The sequence below is a fragment of the Aquarana catesbeiana genome, linkage group LG08 (assembly GCF_042186555.1).
Source record: "Aquarana catesbeiana isolate 2022-GZ linkage group LG08, ASM4218655v1, whole genome shotgun sequence".
In the NCBI taxonomy this organism is placed as follows: Eukaryota; Metazoa; Chordata; class Amphibia; order Anura; family Ranidae; genus Aquarana; species Aquarana catesbeiana.
This window is the reverse complement of record NC_133331.1, coordinates 47,908,075-47,933,821: the sequence shown is the minus strand read 5'-3', so window position 1 is coordinate 47,933,821 and position 25,747 is coordinate 47,908,075. Positions and strand designations below refer to the sequence as shown.

The following is a 25,747-nucleotide window of genomic DNA, read 5'->3' as shown; positions in this document are numbered from 1 at the left end:
GGGACATAAACTTCAGCAAACTTCTGGGGAAAAAAATGAATTAGGGGGCGAACTTTATATAGTTTGTCAAAGTTTGGGTGATTTCGGGGGGGGGGGCACTGTGAGTTGTCATTGAAATGCAAGAAGCGCATTATGATTTCGTATCGGGACCTGGACATGGCTGATGAAAAAACTGGCATATGGTGGATGGGTTTGGTCGACCAATACTTATGAATTTCATTTTTTTTGTAAGCCCCATGTTCAGGGTTAGGCCTAAAAACAATTTTAGCTCCACTACTGTTAGCGGTCTCCACTCAAAAGGGCGGGCATAGCTGGAGCTGGGGTTGGTTGCAATAAATTGTTGGGCAAAGAGATTAGTTTGGTCCACGATGCCTTGAATCAATTCGTTAGGGAAAAATACATTTAAAAAATCCATTTGTGAAAATCCTGCAGTGTTGACCTGCACACCCAGCTGTGCTGTAAAAGGGGGGATCGTGGCTGACCCTGTGGTAGAAGGCAGCCACAATGGGTTTGCCAAGGAATCTGGAAGATGGGTTTGGGCCCTACTTCTTTGGCGTCCACTTGTGCTGGGCCTTTCCTCCTGGGGTCTAGCAGCGCTTGTACTGGGCCACTCCTCCTGGGGTCTACCGCCACTGGCACTGCTGGTAGCTGCCTGGTGTTCAGACCATTGTCTTTTTGGACGGACTGATTCGGATCCTGATGTGCTGCCTTTGGGGGGCTCATATTCCGAATCAGAACCAGAATCTGAACTGAGCGGCGAGAGCTCCCCGTTGCTCTTATCGGTCAGACTCAGTATCTGGTATGCCTCTTCTGGGGTGTACACCTTTCTGGACATAGTGGCTGACTGGCTGTATGTACTCTGGTTGCAGGTGGTGAGGTGGCAGGTACTCTGGTGGCAGGTGGTGAGGTGGCAGGTACTCTGGTGGCAGGTGATGAGGTGGCGGGTACTCTGGTGGCAGGTGATGAGGTGGCAGGTACTCTGGTGGCACGTACTCTGGTGGCGAGGTGGCGGGTACTCTGGTGGCAAGTACTCTGGTGGCAGGTGATGAGGTGGCGGGTACTCTGGTGGCAGGTGATGAGGTGGCGGGTACTCTGGTGGCAGGTGATGAGGTGGCGGGTACTCCTGATGGACAGGTACTCTGAGATGACAGGTACTCTGAGATGACAGGTACTTTGAGGTGACAGGTACTCTGAGGTGACAGGTACTCTGAGGTGACAAGTACTCTTTTCATTTAGGAGGGGCGATCTGGGCACAGTAGTACATATGTGATAACTCACTGTTAGCTGATCTCTTCTCCTCACACTGGATTGGTGTGTGAGGAGAAGAGCCCAGCAACAGCAGTTACTCACAGTGCTGTTTACATTAGTGACCGGCTGTGATTGGACACAGCCGGTCATGTGATGAAGAGCCATGTCATTGGCTACAGTGATCGGGGCTGAGCTGTATCCAGGGGAAAAGCCTCAGCCCCGATCACCGCTCTGCATCCGCCGTAACCAGCACAATACACGCCGCTTCCCAATGCCGCTCTGCATTGACATCCGCCGTTACCGCCGCCCGCCGCCGCTTCAATACCCCCATCGGGGAATGGCTGTGTCCTGAGGGACACAACGGTACCCCGATCGCCGCTCTGCGGAAAGCCGAGGCCGTCATATGACGTCCACCCAGGATGGGAGATCCCATCTGTGGACGTCATTTGACTATGGCCGGGTATTGAAGCGGTTAAATGGAGGGGATCAGCGATTTCTATCGTGACTGCGACATTATGGCGGACACATCAGACATTTTTGACACATTTTTGGGACCATTGTCAAAATGCACTGATTCCTGTGTAAATGACACTGGCAGTGAAGGGGTTAACCACTAGGTGGCAGTGTAGGGGTTAAGTGTGTCCTAGGGGCGTGTTTCTAAGTGTCAGGGGGATGGGCTGTGTGTGTGATGTCACTGATCTCTGCTCCAATGACAGGGAGACTGTCACTAGGCAGAACGGGGAGATGCTGTTTACATCAGCATCTCCCCGTTCTTCCTCCCCGAGAGGCGATCGCGGGTATCCCCGTGGCGATTGAGTCCGCGGGACCCGACTCACGGAGCTTGCCGCTGGTGCGCACCTGCTGGCCGTCTCTTAAAGGGCAACGTACAGGTACGTGGTTTTGCCTGTACGAGCCCTTCTGTCGCAGTATATCTGCGTGAGGCGGTCGGCAAGCGGTTAAGTGGTTAAACTTTTTTCACTTACACACAAAGTCTATTCCATTGACAAATTGTTAGGCCCCTTTCACACGGACGGATAGAATGGTGCTTTTAGCTGCGGAATTTCTAGTTTTCTACTGCAGCTAAAAGCACACAATGCTTTCTTATGGGCCCATTCACACACTGCGTTTAGCTGCGATTTCGTTACATGCGGTTCCGTGCGGATAGAAAAAATAGAATTGACTGCGTCCAGGAGCGATTTAGCGCAGCTATCTGCACGTAATCGCAGTCTTTTGTGTCAACTGCTGATAGCAGCGTGAGAAAAAAAAAAACAACAGGAAGCACTGCAGAGGACCAAAATGCATCATGGGTAGATTCAGGACCAAACAAAAATATTGACTACCGCAGCTAAAAGAAACCGCATGAAAACGCAGGTAATCGCATTGTACAAATGCAGCTGATCGCAGTGCCTGGAGTCTTGAATTTCACAGAAAAAAAACATGCTTTTAACTGCGGCAGAATAGCCGTCCGTGTGAAAGGCGCCTTACAATGTTTATACTTAAGTTCAACTGATAAAGAATGTTTTGATTCTTGGCAGACTGCCCAGTTCTTCTCTTCCTTTCTTTTGATGGCTGTGGCTTCAGAAGAGCAGAGAAAATTCTTTGCATGGAAAGAATTGTGAAACACTTTAGTCAAGATCGCGATAACAATTCTTGACGATTAATTGTACAGCTCTAGTGAGCGTGCATACAGGGCATGGCAGTTGAGTGCATTACTTATTGTTTTCTTTGAAACAATTGTTCCTGATAATTCCAGGTCTTTCTGAAGCTCTCCACAAGTGGTCCTTGGTTTATTGTGAAATTATATTCTATCCACTGCCGGATTTTGGCCCCAACAGTGCTCACTGGAACATTTAGAAGTTTAAAAAATCTTTCTGTAATCAATGCCATCAGTATGTTTTGCAAAAGTAAAGTTGTAAAGGTCTTGAGAGAGCTTTTTGCTTTTACCCATCATGAGATGTTTTTTTGTGTGACACCTTAGTAATGAGACACCTTTTTATAGACCATCAGTTGAGATTGAAACAGCTGATATTAATTTGCACTGACAAGGGCCAGGATTGCTTTCTAATTACTACTGAGAGATTTTAGCTGGTGTCTTGACTTTCCATGCCTTTTTGCACCTCCCTTTCTTCATGTGTTCAATACTTTTTCTCTGTGTCATTCCATTTTATTACACATAACTTAAAGGGGAAGTCAACCCTGACACTAAAATCGCTACTTCTACAGACATCCACAATCTAACACTAACCTATCTAACTCTGTAAATAAGAAATTGATATACATACATTTTTTAAAGCCAATCCGGTCTCCAGTTGTGGAAGGACACAGTTGACAATGAATGTGAAGTGACGTCACCCATAGAGTTACTATGGGGCTTCTGTCGTCAGCTGTGTCCTCTGCATGCACTTCCACAGCGAAACTGCAGCTGACAGCTCAGCATGGGATCAGGTCGGATCGGCTTCAAAAAAGGTATGTATACTGATTTCTTCTTTACAGGTTTAGATAGGTTAGCGTTAGATCGTGGATGTCTGTAGATGTAGAGATTTTAGTGCTAGGGTGGACTTATCCTTTAATTTAAACACTTGTTTGTTTTAGTTTCTTTGTATGTATGGATTGCATGGGTTGTTACAGACCTGTGGTGAAAATTTCATGTCAATAGCACCTTTAGAAAAATATTTACCTAGAAAAATGGTGTTCAATACCTATTTTACCTGCTGTGTGTGTGTACATATATATATATATATATATATATATATATATATATATATATATATATATATATATATATACAGTATCTCACAAAAGTGAGTACACTCCTCACATTTTTGGAAGTATTTTATTATATCTTTTCATGTGACAACACTGAAGAAAGGACACTTTGCTACAATGTAAAGTAGTGAGTGTACAGCTTGTATAAATTAGTATAAAGTGTAAATTTGCTGTCCCCTCAAAATAACTCAACACACAGCCATTAATGTCTAAACTGCTGGCAACAACAGTGAGTACACCCCTATCACGGGTACTCACCGAGGCCGAGATGCTGGGAGTGGCTTCCCTTGCGGCTAAGCGCACCACACCCCTGGTAGTGGTACAGAGGGTGTAGGGCACAGAGAGGCACGGGTCGCCTGCAGGCAGGAAGCTACTTGAGAGTCTCCAGTCTCCACTTTGCTAACGCGCATGCGCCGAAGCGCGGCTCCGCCGCGCAAACGCACAGGAACCTTCCGATGTTGACAGGCTCTTTTCTGACAGTGCCCCCCCCCAAAGGGCAACCTCCGGGTGCCCAATCTGGCCAGTACTCCCGGATATTTCTTGTGGAATGTTTGTATTAACCGTGGGACGTGTATATTGGAGGAGGGTTCCCAAGAATTATCTTCTGGGGGGTACCCCTTCCACTTGACCAGGTACTGGATATGACCCCCCCTCCTTCTACAGTCCATTATAGCCTCAACCTCGAATTCATCTTCGCCTTCAATATTAATTGGAGGAGGTGGCAACTTCTCCCTTCCTGGAAAAGAACTGGGAGTTACTGGTTTCAAAAGGGAAGTATGGAAGACAGGATGAATTCTGTAAGAGCTGGGTAAAGAGAGTTCAAAGGCCACGGGGTTCACTACTCTCTTTATCTTGAAGGGGCCAATAAACCTTGGGCCTAATTTGCGTGAAGGACAAGAAAGTTTGAGGTTTGTTGCAGATAGCCAGACTTCATCCCCAATCTTAAAAATTGGGTTGCTCCTCCTCCCCCTGTCATAGTATTTCTTGTAGCTGTCCTGAGCCTTCTTCATAGTTTCCTGAATTATTTGAAAATTGGCTTGAATGGAATTTATTCGGTCTTGCACCGCGGGAACTGATACTTCTGAAAAAGAATTAGGCAAAAAAGAGGGGTGAAATCCATAATTAGCCCAGAAAGGAGTTTGATTGGTTGCTGTATGTATGGAATTATTATAGGCAAATTCTGCACAGGGGAGGAGTGAAACCCAGTTGTCTTGAGAGCACGAGCAGAAACAGCGCAGATATTGTTCCAGCGTTTGGTTCGTCCTCTCTGTTTGGCCATTACTTTGAGGATGATATGCTGAGGATAGGCATACCTTGATTTCCAGGGATTTACAAAGGTCTCTCCAAAATTTTGAGGTGAACTGGACTCCTCTGTCAGACACAATGCTAACGGGTACTCCATGTAGCCTAACCACTTCCTTGATGAATATATCCGCGGTATCTGAGGCAGAGGGTGTGCCCTTCATGGGTAAGAAGTGGGCCATTTTTGAAAGGCGGTCGACCACTACCAGAATGGTGGAGAATCCTTCAGCAGGTGGTAGGTCAACGACGTAAGCCACTTCCTTCCAGGGTTGCTCTGGAATGGGTAATGGTCTTAATAGACCCCAGGCTTTTGCATTGGATCCCTTGCTGCGCTGGCAAATAATACAAGAGTTTACGTAGTTCTTACAGTCCTGACTCCACCCTGGCCACCAGAAGGAACGATGTATTAGTTCCGAGGTCTTTTGTACCCCGAAATGTCCTGCAAATTTGTTATCATGAAATGTCTTTAGTACCAAGGGTCTTACTTGCGCTGGAACAAATATTTTGTTTTGGGCCCATAGTAAACCATCCTGTTTCCTCAGTGTGGGTACTTCAGGGTTTAAGCATTGGCTGGAGGCCTGTTCAATGGCAGTTCTTAGATCTGGCTGGATTGAACAAAGAAAATTCTGTGAGGATAGAATAGTACCAGGTTCTGCTGTTTGAGAGGTTTCTGGGAACATTCGAGATAGGGCGTCCGCTTTCCCATTCTTGGAACCAGGCCGATAGGAAATGTGAAAGTTGAACCTGGAGAAGAACAAAGCCCAGCGGGCTTGCCGGGGTCTGAGGCGTTTTGCTGTTCTGAGGTACTCCAGGTTCTTGTGATCTGTGAAGATCATAATGGGGTGAGAAGTGCCCTCCAAAAGATATCTCCACTCCTCAAGAGCAAATTTGATGGCCAGTAGTTCACGCTCCCCCACGTCATAGTTCCTTTCCGGCGGGGACAGTTTCCGGGAGGCAAATGCCACAGGATGAAGAAGGGCCTTCTGGCCTCGTCTTTGGGATAGAATTGCTCCTAAAGCGGATTCTGAGGCGTCTACTTCCAACACATAGGGAAAAGCGGGGTCTGGATGCAGTAGTACCGGGGCAGAAGTAAATAGATTCTTCAGTTTATCAAATGCTTCCTGAGTTTCTGAGGACCACTGGAATCGACTTTGCTGGCGAGTCAGTTGGGTTATGGGAGAAATGATCGATGAAAATCCTTTTATGAACCTGCGATAAAAGTTGGCAAAGCCCACAAATCGTTGGACCCCCTTTTTGTCTGTAGGGGCTGGCCATTCTTGGATAGACTTCACTTTCTGAGGATCCATTGAGACCCCTTCAGTGGAGATAATGAACCCTAGGAATTGGACTACTGTTTTTTCAAATTCGCATTTCTCTCCCTTTAGGTAAAGTCCGTGCTTCCTGAGGATCGTGAGTACCTTCTTCACATGGACCTGGTGTTGCTCAATGGTTGTAGAGAAAATCAGAATATCGTCAAGGTAAACAATCACAAAGTCATCTAAGTATTCACGAAAAATATCATTTACTAGGTGTTGGAATGTAGCTGGGGCATTGCACAGACCGAATGGCATCACTAGATATTCAAAATGTCCGAACCTAGACCTAAAAGCCGTTTTCCACTCATCCCCTGGGCGTATCCGCACCAAGTTGTAGGCGCCCCTTAGGTCAAGTTTAGAGAAAACTCGTGCGGTTCGAAACCGTTGGAACAGTTCTGGGATGAGGGGAAGTGGATAACGGTTCTTGATGGTGATCTTGTTGATCTCCCTGTAGTCCACACAAGGCCTTAAAGTACCATCTTTTTTTTCAACGAAGAAAATCCCTGCTCCAGCCGGAGAAGAGGAAGGACGAATGAATCCCTTTTCAAGGTTTTCGTTGATGTAGGACCGCAGAGCCTCCAACTCCTTTTCTGATAGAGGGAATATACGACCAAAAGGAATCTCGGAACCAGGTAAGAGATCAATGGGACAGTCGTATGGTCGGTGAGGAGGCAAACTGTCAGCTCTCCTTTTGTCAAAAATGTCCATGAATTCATGGTAGGCTGCAGGGACGTGCTGAAGGTGATCAGGAACTGGCTGGACAGTTAGACAGGAAGCTGTGCAGACAGGACCAGAGGTGAAGCAGTGCTGGGAGCAGTAAGCCGAAGAGAAGGAGATCTTCTTCTCACTCCAATTGATATGGGGGTTGTGAGCTTGCAGCCATGGAAGTCCCAGGATGATAGGGAACATGGGGGAGCAGATGATGTCAAAGCACAGAAATTCTTGATGTCCTGAATCTGTGATGGTGAGAATGGGTTTAGTTTCTTGGGTAACAGGCCCGGAACAGGGGGATGATCCATCGGCCAGGTGGATTTGGAGCCTTTGTCTTTTATTTTGCAGAGGGATGCGTAAACTTCGAGATAGGGATGTATCCAGGAAGCAGCTGCAGGCGCCAGAATCAATAATGGCTGGTAGCCGGATCTCCTCGCCTGCCACCTGTAGGGAGACAGGAAGGACAAGATGAGTTGTACTTGAACCATTGACTTGAAAGTTCATAGCTGTTTGTAATTGGGACTTACTGGGTCTTATAGGACAGTTGCGCAAAAAGTGGCCTGACCCTCCACAGTATAGGCAGAGATTGGCCTCCCGCCGGCGTTGTTTCTCATCAGGTGTAAGTGGAGCCCGGATCAGTCCCAGTTGCATTGGCTCGCTCTCCAAGGTAGAGGAGGAAGGGACTGCAGGAAGAGGATGACCTGTGGGGACCCTGGGTAGCATCCATGTAGGCCGAGGAGATTGAAGACGTTCAGAACGTCGTTCCCGTAGACGTCGGTCTAGTTTTATGGCTAGCTGGATCAACTCCTCCAGGGTGGAAGGAGAATCCACACGTGCCAATTCGTCTTTGAGAGTCTCTGAGAGTCCCTGGCGGTACTGGTATTTGAGAGCCGCCTCATTCCATCCAGTGTCCCCTGACCATTTCCGAAATTCGACCGTATAGTCCTCCACCGGTCTTTTTCCCTGGACTAAGGTATGTAAGATGGACTCGGCCGTGGCTATGCGTTGGGGATCATCATATAATCTTCCCATAGATTCAAAGAAGGTTTCCACGGAGTTTAGTAAGGGACTTTTCTGCTCCAGGAGGTTGTGAGCCCAAGCTTGGGGTTCTTCGGACAACAAGGAAATGATGAACCCTACTTTTACTGTCTCAGAGCTGAAAGTCTTAGGTTGGAGAGCCAGGTATAACAAGCAGGCGTTTTTAAATGCTCTAAACCTCTTCCGATTTCCGGAAAATCGTTCGGGTGTGGGCACCCTAGGTTCTGGGAGAGTCATAACAACTGCAGGAGCTGTGCTGGAGTGATCTTGTGAAGAGCTGGCCCCACTGGGGGATGTGGAAGTTGCATCCCCGGGAGATAAGATTAGGTGCTGGAGACGACCTTCTAGTTGGAAATAGCCATCTTGTAGCCTCTGGACTGCTTGCGTAAGGGTCGTTACCTGCTGGCATAGAGCTTCGAGAGGGGAACCCACTCTGTCGGCCTCAGACATCTGGCTGGTTTGTACTATCACGGGTACACACCGAGGCCGAGATGCTGGGAGTGGCTTCCCTTGCGGCTAAGCGCACCACACCCCTGGTAGTGGTACAGAGGGTGTAGGGCACAGAGAGGCACGGGTCGCCTGCAGGCAGGAAGCTACTTGAGAGGAGGACTTCAGTCATGCAGAGATGAGAGCAACGGTGGCTCTGACCCAGAGCTGGAGAAGAAGACCCGGCCGGGGTTCTAACCCGCAAACACAATGGGAGCTGGGATAAGTGCAGGAGATCAGGCACTGAGAACCCAGTAGTGGAGAGTCTATGATGCAGACCGATAACTTAATACTGGAGACTGGTAGATGAGGAAGTCCTTGAAGCAGGCCGAGGGTCAAACACAGCAGATGGTAAGTAGAGGAATCCTGAAGGCAAGCCAGAGGTAGGGGATTGGAGATGTCAGCAGAGAAGTCCGTTTAAACAAGCCGGGGTCATACACGAGAAGGCAGGAGAATCCGGAGACAGGCAGAGGGTCAAACACTGGAAGCAGATCGTGGGAAAGTCCTTTAAACAAGCCGAGGTCAAAATGCTGGAGAGAGACAAGGTAGGTCAGGCAAATCCGGGTCAAACAGGTAAACACAAGAAGCAGGAATCAGGAACGGAACACTGGAAGCTGAAAGACAAACCAGCAATTAAACAGGGCACAAGTCAGTCCTTATATAGGCCAGAAAGGGGGCGTGACGCTGACGAGCGAACGTTCGTACGCCATTACGCCGTTACGCCGTGTAGTGAACCCGTGTGTGCCGCTACTTTGCTAACGCGCATGCGCCGAAGCGCGGCTCCGCCGCGCAAACGCACAGGAACTTCCGATGTTGACAGGCTCTTTTCTGACAACCCCTAAGTGAAAATGTCAAAATTGGGCCCAAAGTGTCAATATTTTGTGTGGCCACCATTATTTTCAAGCACTGCCTTAACCCTCTTGGGCATGGAGTTCACCAGAGCTTCACAAGTTGCCATTGGAGTCCTCCTCGACTCCTCCATGATGATGTCACGGAGCTGGTGGATGTTAGAGACCTTGCTCCTCCACCTTCTGTTTGAGGGTGCCCCACATATGCTCAATAGGGTTTAGGTCTGGAGACATGCTTGGCCAGTCCATCACTTTTACCCTCAGCTTCTTTATCAAGGCAGTGGTCGTCTTGGAGCTGTGTTTGGGGTTGTTATCATGTTGGAATATTGCCCTGCAGTCCAGTCTCCGAAGAGAGGGGATCATGCTCTGCTTCAGTATGTCACAGTACATGTTGGCATTCATGGTTCCCTCAATGAACTGTAGCTCCCCAGTGCCGGCAGCACTCATGTAGCCCCAGACCATGACAATCCCACTCTCATGGTTGACTGTAGGCAAGACACACTTGTCTTTGTACTCCTCACCTGGTTGCCGCCACACACGCTTGAGACAATCTGAACCAAATAAGTTTATCTTGGTCTCATCAGAGCACAGGACATGGTTCCAGTGATCCATGTCCTTAGTCTGCTTGTCTTCAGCAAACTGTTTGCGGGCTTTCTTGTGCATCATCTTTAGAAGAGGTTTCCTTCTGGGACGACAGCCATGCAGACCAATTTGATGCAGTGTGTGGCGTATGGCCTGAGCACTGACAGGCTGACCTCCCCCCTACCCCTTCAACCACTGCAGCAATGCTGGCAGCACTCATATGTCTATTTCCTAAAGACAACCTCTGGATATGACGCTGACCACGTGCACGCAACTTCTTTGGTCGACCATGGCAAGGCCTGTTCTGAGTGGAACCTGTCCTGTTAAACTGCTGTATGGTCTTGGCCACCATGCTGCAGCTCAGTTTCAGGGTCTTGGCAATCTTATAGCCTAGGCAATCTTATTGTAGAGCCACAATTCTTTTTTTCAGATCCTCTGAGAGTTCTTTGCCATGAGGTGTAGTGTTGAACTTCCAGTGACCAGTATGAGAGAGTGAGAGCGATAACACCAAATTTAGCACACCTGAGACCTTGTGACAGTAATGAGTCACATGACACCGGGGAGGGAAAATGGCTAATTGGGCCCAATTTGGATGTATTTACTTAGGGGTGTATTCACTTTTGTTGCCAGCGGTTTAGACATTAATGGCTGTGTGTTGAGTTATTTTGAGGGGACAGCTAATTTACACTGTTATACAAGATTTACACTCACTACTTTACATTGTAGCAACGTGTCATTTCTTCAGTGTTGTCACATGAAAAGATATAATAAAATATTTATAAAAATGTGAGGGGTGTACTCGCTTTTGTGAGATACTGCATATATGTACGTTGGCGAAAAACTGTTGTGCGGATGTGAGCAAAATCTAAAAAATCAGCTGGCAACACTGCAAATCACCACAAACCAGAATAGGAGTATTATCAAGCTGGTGAGAATGGTGGGTTGTAGAGTAACCACATTCAGGGTTTAATAAGAGGCAAAACAAAAGGAGTGGTTGGACTTTATCAGTACCCATAGATTACAGTAAAATCCCAAAATGTATTCAAGGAAGTTATTTTTTTAAATAAAAGACATAACTTCGAAGAGTATATAAAATCTAGATATTACTAAACCTCTCCTCCAGATATAAGCCCCCCCCCCATTCAGCCCTGAATAGCTCTACTAATGGGTTATAACATAAAGCTTAATAGACCATTGTCAGGATAAGAGCTGAAAGGAGCCCAAATATCCTCAACATATTTCGTGGAGCAGGCCGCTTCTTCGGGAGGATGGAGAGACTGAAGATGCAATATATTAAAAGCAGTTGAACGTGTCCCAAAACAATCAGCAGCATAGCTATACTCTAGAGCGAGCCTGAAAGAGCACCAGTAAGGACCACTATAAAGTATAACAGCTTCTATCTAAGTGTGTCTTTGAAGCATAAACTATGGTGTCTATTCTCGACCTAGATGTTCATTCATAATGGAAATAGGGGATAATGGTTCTTAGTTGCATTGCATTTCCCCTGAGAAAGTCACCTAGTATCGTGACGACACATGTAGGGCGGAGCCAGGTGAGGCATTTGCCGGGAACCAGGAGTGATGCCAGAGCTGTATTCTGATGCTCGTATACTAAACATTCTCATGCCATTTTAAAAATACAACTATGTGTGTTTTGTTGTGTTTTTATTTCTTTTGCACCTCATGTACTTGGTGTTTTTGTTTTATGTTTTGTAAATGATTGTAACTATAAGCAAATTTAAATAATAATAAAAAAGACAAGACATTTTAAAAAATACTACACAATGAGGAGTTCCCTGGTTTTCTGAGCTTCTTTGCAGAGGAGCAAAGTGGGAGATTTGAGCCCTTAAAGGGTCACTGAAAAGGTGTACCATTGGTATCATTACATCCTGAGTTCATTTGAGTGGAGATAAGTGTGTTTATCATCTTCAGAGTGTAATGTGATGGATCCCTTAAGGAAGTGGTCTCCAAACTGCAGAGCCTTAGTGCTTATCTTTATGTGGCTCTTGGGACACTATTCCTTCCTCTGACTTCAACCATGGGGTATTATTCCTCCCACTGACACCAATGATAGGGCACTATTTCTTCCACTGATGCCAATAATTGGACACTATTCCTAACCACAGGAGTGCTATGTAATTTTTTTTACTCCCATTGTCTACCAAGCCACAGTCTGGCCCCCTAAAGTTTGAAGGACAGTAAACTGGTCCTTTGTTAAGAAACTTTGGAGACCCCTGCCCTTAGGGGAAAGCACTTTTGACCTGACATTTGATGCAGGTCCACGTTTGAAGGTAAGAGCAATAAATGAAAGGTGGTGGGGTCCTCTCTCATGCACAGCAGAAGGAATTTAGATGCAGTAATTGTAAATGTGGATGCAGGCAACACATGGTGTATTCATATGATTGAAGAGAAGTTATAGAAATAGAAATAATTCACACATAGACTTTTATTTTATTTTGTTTACTTGTTTGTTTTTTATTGTGATATATCCTGTTTAATTTGTCACCATTCACGTGTTATTATTTTGGGTTTGCAAAAGGAGCAAAGAGAGCTGAGAGATCCTGTGTAAATTCTGCACTTTAAATGATTGTAGGGGAAAGACAACTGTAGATAAACAGGTTCAACTTATGTAGGAGGATTTGTTTCATCTCTGTGTATCACTTGAAACCCGTGACTTCAGTGGGTGTATGTTACGGTTTACAACCACTTTAAGGACATATTAAACAATGGCACTCGTCGCCAACGAGCAACAAATATAAAAGAAGTGACAAGGAGAAGACAACTGTATTAAATGCATTCTTCCTCTCAGTTTATACAAATAAAAAGGAGTGGTATAGTAAACATAACAGTAATGTTAATAAGATTATATTGAATGCACCCATGTGGCTGACAGAAACCAGTGTTGAAAAAAAGATTAGAAAAACTTAAAGTGAATATATCAATGGGACCATATGGCTCACACCCAAAAGTCCTCATAGAACTTAGCCATGCTGTATCCAGACCATTATTCCTAATGTTAAAGGATAGCCTACTGACTGGAATGGCACCAGCTGATTGACAAAAAGCCTATGTGGTACCAATATTCAAAGAAGGACTGAGATATATACGCAGAAACTGCAGTTAGCCTAACATCAATATTATGTATACTATTAGAAGGAATAAGGGACTGTACCTAAGAATTTTCTGATGAGAATAGTAATATTAGTGGTAACCAACATGGATTTATTAAAAAAAAAAAAAAAAACTGTTCTTGCCAGATCAACCTTTTAACATTCTATGACGCATTTAGTTGTTGTTTGGATAGAGGAAGGCCTGTGGATGTAGTGTATCTAGACTTTGCTAAGGCATTAGATACAGTACTCCACACATGCTTAACCACTTCCGGACCAGCTCACGACAATATACGTCGGTACTTTGAAGGAGGATATTGTTGTTATGGCAGCAGCTAGCTGCCATAATCCCGGTATCCTCTTCTTCAGTGAGCGGTCCGGTGTAAAATAAAAGTAGTCTCTGCGGCGGATTCGCCGCAAGATCACTTTTATCGGCGGCGGGAGAGGGCCCCCCCTCCCGCCTCGCTCCGGTCCCCTCCGACATTTACTGGAGCCGTCGGCAGCGGCGGAGGCGATCGGGTCCTTCCTGTGGCCTGACTTGGAGACGAATGAGGGGAAGATGACCCCCACCCGTCTCCATATCATTGCAGGACGGAAGCGACGTCAAAACGTCACTTCTGCCCATAGCTCTTAACCGCTTGCCGACCAGCGCACTCCAATGTACGTCGGCAGAATGGCGCTGGTAGGCAAAAGGGCGTACAGGTACGTCCCCTAAGGAGTGGTGTTGCAGGCGCGGTCTCCGTGACCGCAGGTCCTGCGAATTCGATGTCCGCGGGTGCCCGCGATCGTGTCACGGATAGGAAGAATGTGAAGAGGAGAGGAAGAACATGAAGAGGAGAGGAAGAACTCGTAAACAACAAATCTCAGAAAGAGGCTCGGTCCTTAAGTGGTTAATTTACAAATTAAAGTATTTTGACATTGATGACATGGTATTTACCTAGTTAGAAAACTGGCTGCAGGAGCGGGTCCTGAGAGTAGTGATTCATGGCAAATTTTATGAAATAGTATAGAATTGTGACCAGGGCACCCTAGGGCTTTGTCCTGGGACCAATTCTATTTACCTTGTTCATAAATAATTTAGATGTAGGAATAAATAATTCTATCTTAGTGTATGATGATGATACAAAGCTAAGAAAAGTGATAACTTCCAAACGGTACAGCAACTTTACAAGAAGGTGTAGTTAAAAAAGAGGGGTGAACTGCAATATGGCAGATGAGTTTTAATATAGAAAAATGCAAAGTAATGCACCTGGGAGCTCAAAATATGAATGCAAGTTACTCGCTAGGGGCAGAACCTCTGGAGGAACCAAGGATGGAAAAGGACCTGGGGGTCGTAGTAGATGAAACCCAGCAATAGAATGCAATGCCAAGCTGCTGCAAGCAAGGCCATCAGACTCTTAATATGCCTTAACCACTTCCCGCTCATGCTATAGCCGAATGATGGCTACAGCACGGGCTTACTTTGCTGGGAGGGCGTACATGGATGTCCTCCCGTAATCGTGCTGCCCATGCACCCCCTGTGGAACTCTCTGTGATAGCTGAGTACTTCGGGCCCAGCTGATTATAGATCGGGGTAAAGGGCCAATCACAACGGCCCTTTACTGTGTGATCAGCTGTGTCCAGTGACAGCTGATCACTGTGTAAACACAACCCAGTTATCGTTTTTTCTTTCCTCGCGCTGACAGCATAAGGAGAGGAGAAGAGAGCCGATGACCGGCTTGTGTTAAAGGGAGATCTACAATGATAATCAGAGCACTAATTATCAGTGTCCTGATTATCAGTGCAGTCCCAACAGTGTCCACCAGTGCTGCCAATCAGTGCCCACCAGTGCTGCCAATCAGTGCCTCCTCATCAGTATCACCTATCAGTGCAGCCTCATCAGTGCAGCCTCATCAGTGCCGCTCATCAGTGCAGCCTTATCAGCGCACCTCAGTGAAGGAGAAAATGTACCTGTTTGCAAAAGTTTATAATAAACTATGAAAAATGTTTTTTTTTTGTCTTTCTTAATTTTTGGTCTTTTTTCGTTTGTTTAGCAAAAAATAAAAAAAACCCAGTGGTAAATAATTATCACCAAAAGAAAGCTCTATGTGTGTGAGAAAAATGTCATATGGGTACATTGTAGCATGACCACGCAATTGTAATTCAAAGTGTGACAGCGCTGAAAGCTGCAAATTGGCCTGGGCAGGAAGGGGGTAAAAGTGCCCAGTAGGCAAAAGGTTAAAATGGTATTTCTTCACGAGACAAAACCGTAATTCTTCCACTTAACAAAACCTTTGTTAGCACACTAGCATGTTGTTAGCAATGTCACATTTATATGGACCATATTGGTGCATCCAGATTGGAGCCCTGTCATCCAGAAAGGTCAGAAACATCCACACACAGGGGAATAGCTAAGTGTACCAGAGCCAGTTTATTATATTTAGGAACTGTTGCATTATTTAACGTTTTCCACGTTCTGTCAACTTGTTGGTATTGTTTGATTCAGTTCTTGCTGCATTGCTGTATATCTTCATATAAATATGCACTGTTGCTAAAATGCCGTTATATAATCCTAATATATATATATATATATATATATATATATATATATATGTTGTGATCAAATTCATATTCTGTACCTTTGTACCTTGTATTTTTGGGTCTATCATGGTGCAAGGATGTACCAAGCTTAAATCGGAACTAGAATGCATCTGAGCTCCACCAAACCAAAAACACTACTTCATTCATTTTTAATATTCAACGCAAACGCACTCAACCATTCATGTCTCCATGCTTTATTTTGCTGAGAAATTACTTTGAAAAACACCCCCCTAGCATTTCTAGCCGTGACCATCTTGAGTAAGGGCAGATGATTACTGTAGCCTTTACTTCCTGGAATCAATCTAAAATTAGCTCAGGCGTGCAGGCAGGAGGTTGTACTTAGCCCAGAAAACCCCTCCTCCCCTTCCGGAAGACTCTTGGGATGCATAGCATCATTGGCCTGGGTCTGGAAATCAGGGAGTAACTGAAGAAATGTAAAAAAAATAAAAAAGAAATAAAACAAGTAAATATGATATACTTCCCTTTCTATTTACTAATTTTAGAGGCATAACGAATAAAATTAGTCAATGTTGATTGAGAGAGTTAAGTTGGAGGTGAAGAGTTAAGTTGGAGGTGAAGGTGAGCTGTAGGCAAGTGCCTAAATGGCACCAGCGAGGAGTGTAGATAAATAAATAAAATGGATATAAAAAGTCTACACACCCTTGTTCAAATGTCAGGTCTCTGTGATGTAAAAAAAAATGAGACAAATATAAATAATTTCAGAACTTTTTCCACCTTTAATGTGACCTATAAACTCAATTGAAAAACAAACTGAAATCTTTTAGGGGGGAAATAAAAAATAAAAACTAAAATAATGTGGTTGCATAAGTGCACACCCTCTATTAACTGGGGATGTAGCTGTGTTCAGAATTAAGCAATCACATTCAAACTCATGTTAAATAGGAGTCAGTACACACCTGCCATCATTTAAAGTGCCTCTGATTAACCCCAAATCAAGTTCAGCTGTTCCTGTAGGTCTTTCCTGACATTTTCTTAGTCGCATCCTACAGCAAAAGCCATGGTCCGCAGATAGCTTCCAAAGCATCAGAGGGATCTCATTGTTAAATGGTATCAGTCAGGAGAAGGGAACAAAAGAGTTTCCAAGGCATTAAATATACCATGGAACACAGTGAGGACAGTCATCATCAAGTGGAGAAAATATGGCACAACAGTGACATGACCAAGAACTGGACGTTCCTCCAAAATTGATGAAAAGACGAGAAGAAGCTGCCAAGAGGCCTACAGCAACATTAAAGGAGCTGCAGGAATATCTGGCGAGTACTGGCTGTGTGGTACATATGACAACAATCTCCCGTATTCTTCATATGTCTGGGCTATGGGGTAGAGTGGCAAGACGGAACCCTTTTCTTAGGAAGAAAAACATCCAAGCCTGGCCAAAATGTGGAAAAAACATCTGAAGTCTCCCAAAAGCATGTGGGAAAATGTGTTCTGGTCTGATAAAACCAAGGTTGAACTTTTTGGCCATAATTTCAAAGGATATGTTTGGCGCAAAAACAATACTGCACATCACCAGAAGAACACCATACCCACTGTGAAGCATGGTGGTGGCAGCATCATGCTTTGGGGGCTGTATTTCTTCATCTGGAACAGGGGCCTTGGTCAAGGTAGAAGGAATTATGAACAGTTCCAAATACAGGTCAATAGTGGCACAAAACCTTCAGGTCTTCTGCTAGAAAGCTGAACATGAAGAGGAACTTCATCTTTCAGCATGACAACAGCCCAAAGCATACATCCAAATCAACAAAGGAATGGCTTCACCAGAAGAAGATTTAAGTTTTGGAATGCCCAGACCTGAATCCCATTGAAAATCTGTGGGGTGATCTGAAGAGGGCTGTGCACAGGAGATGCCCTCGCAATCTGACAGATTTGGAGTGTTTTTGCAAAGAAGAGTGGGCAAAAGTTGCCAAGTCAAGATGTGCCATGCTGATAGACTCATAACCAAAAAGACCGAGTACTGTAATAAAATCAAAAGGTGTTTCAACAAACTATTAGTGTAAGGGTGTGCACACTTATACAACCAGATTATTTTATTTTTTTGTTTTTACTTCCCTCCACATAAAAGATTTCAGTTTGTTGTTCAATTGAGTTGTACAGTTTATAGGTCACATTAAAGGTGGAAAAAGTTCTGAAATGATTTATCTTTGTCTCATTTTTTTTTACATCACAAAAACCTGACATTTTAACAGGGGCTTATAGACTTTTTATATCACTGTAAGTAACATTTTAGATGTGTTTCTTAATGAATGCAATGCACAGGGCAACATCCTCAATACAGAACATTAGATAATATCCCCAAGCCTTGTGCTATGGTACTCCAACCTGACTGGCACAGCGGTGTCCCAAAAAGGTTGTGCAGAGAATTTCCAGTCCTCTGATCCATGCCAGGTCCTGCTAAGAGGCACTCCAGTGTTAGACAGTAAATACATCTTCACATGTATTGTCCAGACTTCCCAACAGGACCACAAGGCCCATCCTCCTATATTTATCACTCTCCTAAAGACAGGAAGTGACAAATGCAGGAGGAGGCACAACACACTGCATTACCCACGAGACATCAAACATTAACTTGTTTAGTAATAAACAAACTTAACATTTAGACACTTGCCTAAGAACATGACAATTGTTTAAGACACTGAGGGGTTGATTTACTAAAACTGGAGTGCAAAATCTGGTGCAGCTGTGTATGATAGCCAATCAACTTCTAACTTCAGCTTGTTCAGTTAAAGTGGTTCTAAAGGCTGAAGGTTTTTTGCCTTCATGCATTCCATGCATGAAGGTAAAAAACCTTCTGTGTGAAGCAGCCCCCCAGCACCCCCTAATACTTACCTGAACTCTCTCTGGATCCAGCGATGTGCACAAGATCATCAGCTCTCTGGTTATGCTTCCTCCTCATTGGCTGAGAGAGTAGTGGGAGCCATTGGCGCCTGCTGCTGTCAATCGCAGCCAGTAAGCCAATGAGGAGAGAGAGTGGGCCGAGCCACGGCTCCGTGTCTAAACAGACACATAGAGCAGCTGCTCGGGAGCGAGCCTGCTCGGGTGCCCCCATTACATGCTGCTTGCTCTGGGGGCACTTGACAGGAGGGAATGGACAGAAGTGCTGGTGGGGGACCAGAGAAGAGGAGGATTGGGGCTGCTCTGTGCAAAACCACTGCACAGAGCAGGTAAGTATAACATGTTTGTTATTTTTAATTAAAAAAATGTTTGAATTCAACTGTCAGTCACCAGCTCTCTGCTTTACCCCCCTCCCCAGGGATGGGCTCTCAGCAGCTCACTGAGAGGCTGAGCCAGGTGCCGGTCCATGCCTCTTAGCACTTAACGGATCCCAACCAAACTGTCGTAATCTTGCCCCAGCCTGGACCGGCTCTGTGACATCAGCTGACAGCAGGCTTCAGCCCGCTGTCTGCTGAAAACGGGTGATCCACAGGAAAAGTACAGCCAAACGAGCTTTGGCTGTACTTCTCGTTTAAGCTTTGACAATAAAACCTGGAAGCTGATTGGTTTATATGCAGAGCTGCACCAGATGTTGCACTCTCCAGTTTTAGTAAATAACCCCACAGAGCAAACTAAATATCATCCAGATACATTTTACATCTAATTTATCTTGAAATTATCATTTACATTTAAATGATGATTTGATATATTTTTGAAGACATTTGGCACAGCAAAGAAGAGAAGATCCAATCTGAATGTGTGTTTCATTATTTTCCTCCAGGAGATCAGCTCTAGGGATATCATGAGCATTAAGAATTCTGTCTTCAGAGCAGGACGGAAGACGATCTTCATAGTGCATGGTATGACCGACAAAGCGGAGGATAATTGGGTGTCTCAAATGATCCTGGTGAGTTTCTGGGTAACTCCTGAATCTTCAATGTTGATGGACAGAGAGATACAAGACAGCATTGCCCAACGGCTCCTGGCTGTGCCTTTCATCCCATCCGATCTCTCTGTCCCTCCTTCTGCCCCTATATACCTCTTTTCAGTGAAAATGAAATATTTCCTTAAAAGGAAGTGACATTTGATACCAATTTTTTTTCATAATTCCCCTAAATCAATTCACTAGTTAATTTTAAATGCTGAAAATATATAAAAAGAAAATTCATTGTGGTGATACAAAGTGTCAGCAGGGGGGGCCCCCCGAAAAAAAATATACATACCAGCAAATGTCAGTGCTGCAGTACATTATGTACATTGCGAAGGTGTACTACTTCACAGGCAGGTTAACCATTTCACGCCTAAGCATATTGCTGACATTTGGTGTTTACAAGTTAAAATCCGTATTTTTTGCTAGAAAATTACTTAGAACACCCAAACATTATATATATATCTAGAGAATAAAATGGCGATTGTTGCAATATTTTATGTCAAACAGTTTTTGTGCAACGGTGTTTTAAACGCAACTTTTTGGGAAAAGAGACACTTTCATGAACTTAAAAAAAACGAAACAGTAAAGTTAGCCCAATTTTTTTGTATAATGTGAAAGATGATGTTACGCTAAGTAAATAGATACCAAACATGTCATGCTTTATAATTGCACACACTCGTGGAATGGCGACAAACTACGGTACCTAAAAATCTCCATAGGTGATGCTTTAAAAAAAATGTACGGCTACCAGTTTAGAGTTACAGAGGAGGTCTAGTGCTAGAATTATTGCTCTCACTCTGACGATTGCGGCGATACCTCCCATGTGTGATTTGAACACCATTTACATATGCGGGCGTGACTTCCATATGCGTTTTCTTTGCCTTCTTTGCTTTCTTTCTTATTTTATTTTATTTTTATATCATTAAATTGTGTTTAAAAAAAAAATGGATCACTTTTATTGCTGTCAAAAGGAATGTAAACATCCCTTGTGACAGTAATAGGTGGTGACAGGTACTCTTTATGGAGGTATCGGGGGTCTAAAACACCCCAAACCCCTCCTTTGCACTTCAAAGTGTTCAGATCGCCGAAAGCGGCGATTGCGATTCTGAATACTGTATATTTTTTAAATCCGGCGCCATTTGGCACCCGAGTAAACAGGAAGTGATGTTGTGACGTCGCTTCCATGTTTACATTCAGGAGACTGGAACGAAGCTGTTTCCGGCTTCGTGCCAGTCTGTCTCCAGCCGCCGGAAGTGGCGGATCGTGGATCGGGTCTCCCGGTGGGACGGGAGGCCCAGTCAGAGCGGCGGGAGGGGGGATGTCCCCTCCTGCTTCTCCGGGATATCAATCGAGCGGCTTTTAGCTGCATCGGTTGTTATCCCTGGAAAGCCGATCGCTTGCTCTAAAAAATGGTACCGGGATGATGCCTAACCCCTGAAAGCCGAGGCCGCATATCTGCGTACGCTTGGCGGGAAGGGGTTAAAAGAATTGTGTATTTTTTTATATTGCAGCCAAACCAAGAGTTTTTGCATAAAATATTGCATATTTTAATGATATAAAAAATAAAAAAATACATATCCAAATATACATAAACGACACAACACATGGAGATTGATTTACTAAAGGCTAATAGACTGTGCACCTTGGAAAGTGCAATTACACTCTGCAAGTGCAGTTGCTCAAGAGCTTTGTAAATGAGGTAAAGCTTCACTTTGGAAAAGAATACCCAATCACATGCAAGGAAATTTTAAAAAAAACAGCATTTTTGCTTGCACATGATTGGATGATGAAAGTCAGCAGAGCTTCTGCTCATTTACTAAACTCTGGAGTAACTGCTCTTGCCGTGTGCAACTGCACTTTCCTAAGTGCACAGTCTTTTTGCCTTTAGTAAATCAATCCCATGGCCTCCTCACTACCTGTCAAATGTTCTCTGAAAAGCAATCCCCTGTGGAACGCTTTTTAGAGGGGCAGCATTGATAGTCATCCATGTAAACAAGCCCGTAAAAAGGTTAACTTGTATGGAAGTGTATGTCTGATTGTGATTTTAGGCTGCTGCCTCCTTGGTCAGGGTGAATAAACCATTCAACAGGTAATCTGAACTTGGGTATAGAGATATAAAGCCAATGCTGTTTGGTGATTCATATTCAAAATATTAATTTGATGAAGACAAAGAAAATTGAGAACTGTCCGTGATACTTTTTTATATTTATTTTGCACTAACATACAATTTTTCAGGACAAGCTTTCGGGGTATGTCCCCTTTTTCAAGGTCCAAGCATTGATTCAGAAAATCAAATACAGCCAATGCGTTTCAAAGAAAAGCCTCTTTCTTCTTCGGGGCTAACATGTAGAAAACAAAAATCCTTAATTGTAGTGTGGCGAATGTGCACGGCGACTGGCTGGCAGGGTCTAGCAAGGTTTTTAGTTTTCATAGGAATAATTGGTAGATTGCTGATAAAATTAATAATTTGCTATTTTAAAGCCTTACATTTCTAAAAGTGTCGGGAGTTAGAAAATTTTACACAGACCATATTATAATAATGGGAAATGTTACCTGAGACCCGAGCTTCCCATTAACCACTTAAGCCCCGGATTATTTGGCTGGCCAAAGACCAGAGCACTTTTTGCGATTCGGCACTGCGTCGATTTAACTGACAAATGCGCGGTCGTGCGACCTGGCTCCCAAACAAAATTGATGTCTTTTTTTCCCCACAAATAGAGCTTTCTTTTGGTGGTATTTGATCACCTCTGCGATTTTTATTTTTTGCGCTATAAACAAAAAAAGAGCGACAATTTTGAAAAAAAAGCAATATTTTTTACTTTTTGCTATAATAAATATCCCCCAAAAATATATAAAAAAACATTTTTTTTAGGCCGATACATATTCTTCATATTTTTGTAAAAAAAAATCGCAATAAGCGTTTATTGATTGGTTTGCGCAAAAGTTATAGTGTCTACAAAATAGGGGATAGTTTTATGGCATTTTTATTAATATTTTATTTTTTACTAGTAATGGCGGCGTTCATCGATTTTTATCGTGACTGCAACATTATGGCGGACAGATCGGACACTTTTGGCGCTATTTTGGGACCATTCACATTTATACAGCGATCAGTGCGATTAAAAATGCATTGATTATTGTGTAAATGTGACTGGCAGTGAAGGGGTTAACCACTAGGGGCCAGTGAAGGGGTTAAGTGTGTCCTAGGGAGTGATTCTAACTGTGGGGGGGGGGGCTGGGCTATGTGTGACACGACACTGATCACCGCTCCCGATTACAGGGAGCTGTGGTCAGTGTCACTAGGCAGAACGGGGAAATGCTTGTTTACTTCAGGTATTCCCCATTCTTCCTCTCTGTGAAACAATTGCGGGTATCCCCGCGGACATCAAGTCCGCGGGACCCGCGATCACACTACGGAGCTCCCGGCGGCGCGCACGCGATGACATGGTGGCAAATTTAAAAGGACGTACCTGTACGCCCATTTGCCTGTCTGTGCCATTGTGTCGACGTATATGTACATGCGGCTGTCAGCAAGTGGTTAAGAGAATAAAAAATGGTGTGTTTTGAGCAGTCAAAAAACAATAACTGTTAATCAATTACTTGTTTATATATATATATATATATATATATATATATATATATATATATATATATAATCTTCATGTGGGTTACTTCTACTGTTTCTATGATGATTTGCGTGGAGATCAATGTCAGGGTGGCCTCCCAAACTTCCACTAATATTCAATAGGAAAAAACTAAGGGACACATTCTCCAATGCAAAAATCGTATATTGTATCAGTTGCTCTCAAGGCATAAAAAGGTTACAAATAGCAGCTACTGTACAGTTGCGAGCATCTCATGCTCTTCCTCAGGCTTCGTGCGACAATCCATTACTAACCATACACTTTTATATTCAACACTATAGGATGTACCTTCACAGATATATCACATTCAATCAATTACCGCTAATTAGTGAGAAGCAGTTTAACTTGCTAACCTACCTCGAAAGCCTTAATCGTGGTCTTTCATTTTGTCCTAAAAGTCATTTAAACACATTCCAATTAGATCCAGATCTTTACAGACTGTTCCGCAATATTAGATGGAAAGTCCATTTCATTCACAAACTATTTTTGGGACTACAGCTGGTGATTCATTGGATTGTAAGACGTTAGGCTTACAAGTGAAATCTAAATCTATACCACCTACTACTCTGCTACAGTAGAGACTTTTGTCAAAGAGGTAACCCGTAAAGTTAAAGATTTGGCGTCCCGCATTGATTATCGTGATCATTTACCCAATAACTTATTGCATAAAGAAAGGACAGCTCTGCGGGATCTTAGTATATGTGATGATGTGATAGTAAAACCTGCTGACAAAGGGGAAGTGGTGGTCATTATGGATCCCCAGTTGTATGAGCAAGAGATCAATAACCAGCTAAATGACCAATTGGTATATAAAAAAGTTAGTGGTGACCCCACTTAGGCCATCAAGAAACAACTTGAATGCATTTTGAAACCTGCACTCAAAGAAGGAGTTATCGTCGGGGACCTTTTTGAATTTTTGTTGCCCACTCAGACTAGGATTCCTGTCTTATACACTTTACCCAAATTTCATAAGGACAGTCAAACTCCTCCTGGACGTCCTATTGTTTCAGGGAGAGACTCCATTTTTGTCCCCTCAGCAAAACTCTTGGGCAAAATTCTGTCCCCTCTGATGAGGTATACTAAATCATACATTCGAGGCGCTAGTGACTTTTTGCACAAGCTAAAGAAATTTTCCCAGTGTCAAGGCGATTAATTACTGGTCACCTAGGATGTTGTAAGCATGTATACATCGATCCCGCACTTAGCGGTGTTTCAGGAACTATGAATCAGATCGAGACAGACGTATAGTTAAATCACACTTGTTTAATAATAATAATAAGGTAAACAGAGTAAGCGTAGTCAAAACAAGCCTGAGTTCAGTAACCGGATCGGGTAGTCAGCCAAGCAAATGTCAGAGAGCCAGAGATAAACGCAGTAGTACAGCAAGCAGGATCATCAGCCAGAAGGAACGTCAGCCGAGCAAGTCTTCAACAGGAACGCAGGAGAAAGTCTCTGTGATTTTGACAAAGGCGAAGGCAGAGATCAAGTGAGCTGGACGACTTTAAGTAGGCAGGACAGACGAGCAGAATCAACAACAGCTGGGTAACTGTGGAGAGAGATGGGAGCTGGCAATTAGCCGACAGCTGAGCGGCCAGCTCAGAGAAGGAAGGGCTGAGCCCAGCCCTGACACGGTGATCGGTGCAGCTATGAAATTGATTAAGGAGAGTGAGAAATTCTCTGAGTCCCAAATATTATTGTTTGAGAAACTGTTTCAGATCATTCTATCTAACAATTATTTCTTATTCAAGGATCAGTTCTTCATGCAGCTTAAAGGAGTTGCGATGGGCTCTAATGTTGCCCCGCCATATGCTTACGCCTTTATGAATGATTTTGAACATCAGTATATTTTTCCTCATGAATTGTTTAAGAGGTATTGCGCCACCTGGTGGTGCTTCATTGATGATATTTTTGTCATATGGCGGGGCAACATTGAGTCCCTTGAAACATTTGATAAAAAACGAGTGTTGCCCTGAAATCAAGTTTAAAATGAATGTGGGGCGTAGGTCTGTTCCTTTCTTAGACACTAGGATCTACATAATTCGGATAGAATCTGATTAATATACAAAGCCCACTGCTCAAAATCAATTTACTGTCTTTTGACAGCTTCCATCCACCACATATCTTTAGATCGATTGTAAGAAGCCAACTGTGTAGGGTAAGACGTATTGTCAGTGACATGATAGTGAGAGAGACTAGATTGGATGACATGTGCTATAAGTTTAGAGAGCTGGGAT

At 44.0% G+C, this 25,747-nt stretch overlaps 1 protein-coding gene across 2 annotated transcripts in view; it reads left to right on the top strand.

Moving 5' to 3' along the window:
- LOC141105735 (pancreatic lipase-related protein 2-like) overlaps positions 1–25,747 on the top strand; it is an 81,172-nt gene that overhangs the window by 20,180 nt on the left and 35,245 nt on the right. For both annotated transcript variants that reach the window (XM_073595802.1, XM_073595801.1), the window contains exon 4: positions 19,720–19,845. In XM_073595802.1, coding sequence (XP_073451903.1) covers positions 19,720–19,845 — 126 coding nt within the window. The remainder of the gene's footprint in view (positions 1–19,719; positions 19,846–25,747) is intronic.